The 7,651-nt window shown below is 41.3% G+C and overlaps 1 protein-coding gene across 1 annotated transcript; it reads left to right on the top strand.

The window, feature by feature from the left end:
- The first annotated feature begins 321 nt into the window (after positions 1 to 321).
- Positions 322 to 7,651, top strand: lrit3a (info leucine-rich repeat, immunoglobulin-like and transmembrane domains 3a). Its single transcript, XM_061976594.1, has 4 exons — positions 322 to 713; positions 3,931 to 4,397; positions 5,680 to 5,985; positions 6,109 to 7,651. Exons 1-4 carry the CDS (start codon positions 598 to 600, stop codon positions 7,134 to 7,136), a joined length of 1,917 nt encoding a protein of 638 aa, XP_061832578.1. The 5' UTR covers positions 322 to 597; the 3' UTR covers positions 7,137 to 7,651.

Here is a 7,651-nt window from a genome sequence, read left to right on the forward strand (position 1 = left end):
AACAGCTAAATTTTAGTTTCATCTGACCACAGAATTTTCCTCCAGAAGGTCTTATCTTTGTCCATGTGATGTCAGATGAAAGAAAATAAATAAAGTCCATCTATCCTAATCCTACAAACAGGGCACTTGGTATGAAATTTTACCAGCAAAGAAAATATTGTATTTATTCATCATTTCAATTATTAATAAATGTCATGATTGACCTGTACAATTATTGTATTGTGGTACCAAGGGTCCTCCAAAGTAAGAATTTAAAAAATCCCTCAGTGAGGAGATGGTTTGATCACAGGAGGGGAACCCTTTCTGGAAGTGGCTGATTAGCGCCATGTTTAAATGACCTGCTGCAGAGCTTGCGTGACCCTTAGAACCCAAATAAATCTGCTGGTAATCTTCCCGAGGACAGGAGGGGGGTGATTAGCATCTTACAGGTGACCTGTACTGTAAGTCGTCAACCTGCCGCCGCCTATGGACTCTGAAAGCTCTTCTCTTTATTCTCCATTTGTTTTTTTGGGAGTTCCTCAAGCTTTTAATGAACTCTGATGGCTTTTTCCCTGACCTCTCCTCAATGTGACACATCGGGGTCCTGTTGGTGAAATCATGCGTCAAATCCTGCATGCATTGGCGTTGTTATGCTGCCTTCATACGGCTCATCCTTTCTGTCCAGCCCAGTGCACTTGTGTCTTCCACGGACGTACCGATGGAGCAGGGACCAGGTAACTGTGCACTCTTAAGACTCTTATTGGTAAAGTGTAAAACGTTGCATATGCTCTTACGGACTCGTTGTGGAACTGAGGCACCATTTGAGTGCACAAATGAAAAAAAATAGGATCACGGGAACGTTGCAGATTATTCAACAGTGCCTACCAAAACAATTTCATCACAGTGTTGTAATTAAAATAGACAGTTATACTGCCGTGTGCTGGGATGATGTGCGTTCATTCTCACCGTAACATCCCATTAATCCCTGAGAGAGACCTAATTGGCACTGATGTCAGTGTCTATCCTGATGCATTGTTACCTTAGGCTGAGAGGAAACGAGTACATGGCGAGCAAGTACAACACCATTGTACAGTCAGATTTTCTCATCACAGAAAATGTTTTCATTTAGGTAGAAATCAGGGGAATGCTTGGCTGATAACATTAGGCCTTCTGAGCTCTGACTGTACCATCATTGTATCTAATTGATAAACCTAAATGTATTCATTTGGTGAGTCATGTATGCTATTAGATGCTGGAACTGTATTGATGATTAGGGGTGGAACAGTATGGCATTTCCACGGTTCAGTCTGTAGCTCGGTATTAATGTCACGTTTTTGTTCAATTTCGGTACAGTCGGACAACAAAATGCCAAGCCATCCAACTGCTTTACTTTTAAGCTTTAACGATCTAAAAATATAAAAAATCCAAACATGTACAAAACTGCTGATGAATAAGTATCCAATGAATACAATTCTCAACAACAAACAATATAGGTACAGCAGCATCGATGGTAATTGATAAGATTTTCCCGTTTCAGATTCCACTTTCAATTCTGATTAACAATGCAGTTCTTTATAGATTCCCATTTGGGAAAAAAAAGATTTTGTTTAGTTTAGAGCTAACATAACCTTACAACGCCAACAGCGAGGTCTTAGGAAGCACATAGAATAGAAAAACTCTTGACAATAAATTCATTCAATATTTCTGTAGAATTTAACAAACTAAAACATATGTTGAAAGTACACAAAAATGTAACATTTTTAAAACTTTTAGTAATATTTGTCATCTGCCTATAGAAAATATACTGTGCGAAAGTTTGTTTAGATTTACAAAGTGAAACAATGACAAAGGCTCATAACATGCGACAAGATATTTCAAACCTTCTCTCGATATAATGTTGATGATTATTGCTTAAATCTTATGAAAACCTTGAATTGAAAATCTCAGAAAATGTGGGGTTTTCAAAAACTATAAATTATGATCATCAAAATGATAATAGATAACTCACTTTGTGTGTAATGACTTTATATCACAGATTGGTTTCACATTTGAAGTTGAATTACTGACATCAATGGACTTTTACATAATATATAATTTTCCACCTGTATAATATAATCACTGAGTGAAAATGTGGTGGGAGGAAAATATGCAACTTTTTTCTGACTACAATTGAACATTCACCTACTGAACCAAAATCCCTGCAAGCTTTTGACCACAAACTTAGTCACTGCTCGGTGACATTCGTCGTTCCTGGCCGAGTGGTACTTTTCCCTGCCGCGGTGAATGTTAGCGACGGACGTGAACTGGAGCTGTTACAGCCCGCTCCGAAACCAGCCTGAATCTGTCTCTTCACGCTCATCTAAATGAGAAGGCATTCATTTCAACTTAACAGGTAATAGCGCTAACATTATTGGCGGTATTAGTACCTGTAGTATTTACGTCAGATGACCGCTGCTGCCTGGGAGAAAATCCACGCGGTTCAAAAACACAACATTCATTTATAGTGATTGCATGCTTTATGTTGAAATGTTTTAGTATATTGCTCGTATGTTCTCCTTGTGATGAAATTGCACCACTGGAATCATTACAAGTAGTGCTGTTGCAATCTTCTCTTGTAAAATGTCGGAAAATATCAGAGGGCTTATACCACCCGGATGCGCCATTTGGCAATCTGATGTCACTAAGAACGTCAGAGAACCGCCAGACAAAATGGCAAGCGATCCCGAGGAATTGATACAACCTGTTCTTGTTCAGAACTGGTTTTCGATTCCCATTCCTATACAGCATTATAAAAAATAGACCCACTTGGCTACAGTTTGTGCAATAAAAATAAGTAAAGGTAGGTCAATTAATTATCATACAAACTAGAAAAACTTTGCTCTATAAAAGGTAAAATAAAATAGTGGAATGTATGATAATATTTCTTTTCAATATTAAAATTTATTTCATTCTGGGTCAAAATAAACAAGCTACACATGGAAAATGGCTCCCATGCTGCACTTTGGACTGGTTTACAGCTATTATTTTATAGGAAAGTGCAGTGATGCAGACATCGATAACAGATTGAACAGGGTGAATGAATACTTTATTTTTTTGTAGATTCAAGTCAGTAGTGCTAGTTTTTAGCCATTTTCCCCATCTTCACTGAACAATGGCGACATACTGCTTTTGTCTTAGCCCCTGTTTGTTTATATATTTCACTGGATATGTTTCCAAACAGGGCTTCACGGTGGCAGAGGGGTTAGTGCATCTGCCTCACAATACGAAGGTCCTGAGTAGTCTTGGGTTCAATCCCGGGCTCAGGATCTTTCTGTGTGGAGTTTGCATGTTCTCCCCGTGAATGCGTGGGTTCTCTCCGGGTACTCCGGCTTCCTCCCACTTCCAAAAACATGCACCTGGGGATAGGTTGATTGGCAACACTAAATTGGCCCTAGTGTGTGAATGTGAGTGTGAATGTTGTCTGTCTATCTGTGTTGGCCCTGCGATGAGGTGGCGACTTGTCCAGGGTGTACCCCGCCTTCCGCCCGGTTGTAGCTGAGATAGGCTCCAGCGCCCCCCGCGACCCCAAAAGGGAATAAGCGGTAGAAAATGGATGGATGGATGTTTCCAAACAGAAAATTTTAACAATGGACGAAAGCACTAGTCATGATTCCTGCAGGCTAACCAAATGCTGGGCTGTGGACTTTGTTGACCATGTAGACAGTCACCTGACGCGAGGTACACTTGTTGTCCTTCACTTTAAGATGTACTGATTGGAACATGTACCAAAAAACTCATACTCACTATTCATGATGGTTTTTAGACGTGATGTTACCCAGAGAGAATGTAGTCTGATTTCAACCATAAGTGTCTGCAAGTTGATGGGAGTGATTTGATTATCTTGTCAACAGAAAAAAAACAGTAGCCCTTTATGAAAGCAAACCATTTACGTAATGTTGACTGTATTAACAGGTCTGTGCTGTGCAATGACGCCGACATGTCCGACATCCCTGTCAATGTCCCGGTGGACACAGTCAAGCTTCGGATCGAGAAAACCGGCATCCGCCGGGTGCCGACAGAGGCGTTTTATTACCTGGTGGAGCTCCGCTACCTGTGGATTACTTACAATTCCATCACCTCGGTGGATACTGGAAGTTTCTACAACCTCAAAGTGCTCCACGAGCTGAGGCTGGATGGCAACATGATCTCCGTGTTCCCATGGGAGTCTCTCAAAGAGATGGCCATGCTGAGGACCCTGGACCTACACAACAACAGACTCACCAGCATTCCCAGTGAGGCCATACCCTACCTTGTGAAGATCACATACTTGGATCTATCCAGCAACAAGCTAGCCACCCTGCCCTCAAACCTTATGGACATTTGGCCGCCATTCAATGGAGAACCAGTCACGTCCAATGCATCCCAAAAGGTGGTTTTGGGTGAGTAGCAAAGATCGTGTCTTGCTGGGTTTTAAAAGATGTCCCGACTAAGGCAGGTCACTCATAATTACACCAGCAAGTTACATCCATCGACTCTTAATCTAGCCAAACTGGTTCCAATTACTCAAACCTACAAGTGCCAAGATCCAATCAAATTAGATTATTCTAAGCAGTAGCACAGTTCAAAGTCATTGTTCACTGTTAATTTATCACTCTAATTAATTGAGGAATATTTAAAACAAGGTTGTTTAATTTCTTGTTGCTCCAACTCAGGGTCAGTTTTAAACATTCTGACACTGCTCTGTGCCTATCATCAATGCAAAACACGCATACAAGCAAGCAGCGCATCGTATTCCATGCAAACATATGCAATTTTATCAGAATAAAAGATTGAACAATTGAAGCAATGTACCGCATGTGAAATTGCAGACACTATTTTTTGTGTTTCTTCTGAATTCCAAAAGAATTGTCTTTTCTATAAGTAAAAATATATCCTTCTCAATTCCGTGCTCCTAGAATAAGAACCTACTTGTGCCATTGCATCGAAAATTAGCCCCATTGTATGGTTCAGCCTTTCAAAACAGTTTTAGAACATTAATTCAGTCAGCATCCGGATTGATTGTTGTTATTGCCAACTCTCTTTTGGTTTGCAACCATCTATGTGGGGAGCCAGGGGTACTTAATGGGCTGTCTGAGGCCAAGATAGCTTATCGGAATGGAAACACAGCAGGTGTGTCCGAGTGCACCTCAAGGAGACACAAGATTAGTGTGCAAGTTGAACATAACAAAAACTGCCCTGGCACAATCACAATATCAGTGTCATCAGTAGTTAGGGTCTGTATTTCATTGTAACGCTCAAATCATTACTACTGTTTAAAATCTACCTACGTTCGTATGGCTATTAAAAAATAGTTTAGAAAAACTGTATAAACCGATTTCTCACAGCTGCCTCTTTTAATATTTTAGCATATAAAGGAGGTAATCTATTGATGTGGCTGGTGAATTGCCACAAACTGAATAAAGGCCAGAGGCAGATTAGATCCGCTGACACCGTTAGGACAAACTAATCTGGTTAAAGGGATTTCATATGCACTGTTACATGTGCTCACTTATTGTGTGCAACCGGTGCTCACAGCAACCTGTTTTCAAAATGGTAGCCTCACCTACACGGACCATTAAAGTCCCATTTGTTGACGGTAGAAAATGACAAAGAAGACAAATGTTAACATGGTGATTCAACCATATTCCTGCTACCTTTTCGTTCATATATTTCTATCAACAGGCCTCCAAGACAACCCCTGGTTCTGTGACTGTAAGATCTCAAAGTTGATCGAGATATCCAAAATGGCAGTGACGCCCGTGGTTCTCATGGACCTGTTCCTGACCTGCAGTGGACCAGAGAATCTGGCTGGTGTTCTCTTCCAGGGTGCCGAACTTGACAATTGTGTAAAGCCGTCAGTCATGACTTCAGCAACGAAGATTACATCTTCGCTTGGTAGTAATATTCTCCTGCGATGTGACGCAACTGGCTACCCAACCCCAACCCTCTACTGGACGAGGTCCGATGGATCACTTGTCGACAATACAGGTATCAAGCTTCTGGTTTTATAGAATCTTCAAATAATGCTGTTTTTGTAGTTTATTAACAAATACACATCAAAAGATTTGTGCTGCATAATATTCATAGGTGTTTTCTTCTTTCACTCTACAGTACAGGAGTCCCCAGGGGATGGGGTTAAGTGGTCCATCATGAGCATGCATGGGATATTGCACAAGGACGCTGGGAACTACAGCTGCAAGGCTAAGAATGATGCGGGCTCAGCAGAAGCTACTATCTCCCTTTCAGTGGCCGGCAGCATGAGTACCACCATCTCTCTATTGAAAATCAACACTGGGACAAACCTGACTGGCCAAGACTTGGCATATGTAACAGACACAGCCATCTCAACCTCTACCACATCCATGGTCCTTTCCAGACGACAGACAACAATGGCTGCTCTCCCTGCAAAGCCAAAAACTACTCTCAGTAACGGTGTCCAAAAAGGTTCACTCAAACCTGCAAAGATTAGGCAAGGAAGTGGTGGCCAAAAGTTCCCATCAGATGAGGAGAACAAGAACAGATATGCATCAAAGTCCGTCAAAGATCTGGAGATTGTGGAGGAGACGTCTGACAGTGCAGTTCTGCTGTGGACAGCGGAGGGCTTACCAAAGGACTCTCCCCTCACAGTCGTATATTCACCTTACGGGGAAGATGGTGAGGACGACTTCAAAAGAACAGTAGAGACGAATGCGGGCAGTGGAAAAATCCTGCTAGAGGAACTTTTGCCTGGCATAAGATACTCCGTCTGCCTTGTAGCAAAGGGCAGTGCTATAGGAAAGGATCCTTGCATTGACTTCTACACACTTCTGGAGGGTGGACAGAATCCATTTTTTATCATCATAAGTGGCATTGCCTGTGTATTGGTGTTGCCTCTGATCGGCCTGTTGCTCTACAAGATCCTCGCCCTCTACTGCAAAGGAAGTGAAGCAGCTCAGGACGAGGAGGAGCTTGAAAAAGAGAGCTACGTCAAGTTTGAGACCATCACAATGAAGCAAAGGACTATGAATTCCCATCCAACCGAGCTTTGGGCAAGAAGGCCGACTCATGAGTCAGAGAGAATGCTCTTGTGCTCCAGGTCTAGCATAGACTCCCAGATGACCTACAAGAGTGACAGCTCCAGATCGGAGTATCTCTGCTGATGGCAGAATGACATGCTCCAAAGACTTTATAAGCTATGACAGTTTGCCTTTGATTAACCATGAACATGTTTATATTTTTATCTGCAGGAAAATATTCCCCATCTAATGTCAAGTAAATTCATTAACAGGTTAAATACATCTAATCTGGACATTCCTGTGAATGACTGATATTCATTCATGTCCTTATCAGTTTTGTAGCCTTATATTGATTGGAGCATTTTGTGTAACAATTTGCCAGAACCTTTGTTGGACTTTTGTAAACTAATCAGATAACCTGCCAGTTGTGGTGTTTTTGATATAAAATGGTATGCCAAAATTTAAGTCTTAGCAACAAAGAATTAATTTGTATCCACTCCCCATCACAAAGACATCACCCACAATTTTGCTGATTCAGAAATGCCTTACCCGATAAGTCAATGGGAATCTGAATGTTTGCCAGTGTGTATGTTTATATGTATGTTCTCATGTTTATATGTATGGCAAATGGTGTGTATGTCTGTTTTATTAAACATAAA

This window comes from Nerophis lumbriciformis, linkage group LG16, assembly GCF_033978685.3.
Source record: "Nerophis lumbriciformis linkage group LG16, RoL_Nlum_v2.1, whole genome shotgun sequence".
NCBI classification, from domain to species: domain Eukaryota; kingdom Metazoa; phylum Chordata; class Actinopteri; order Syngnathiformes; family Syngnathidae; genus Nerophis; species Nerophis lumbriciformis.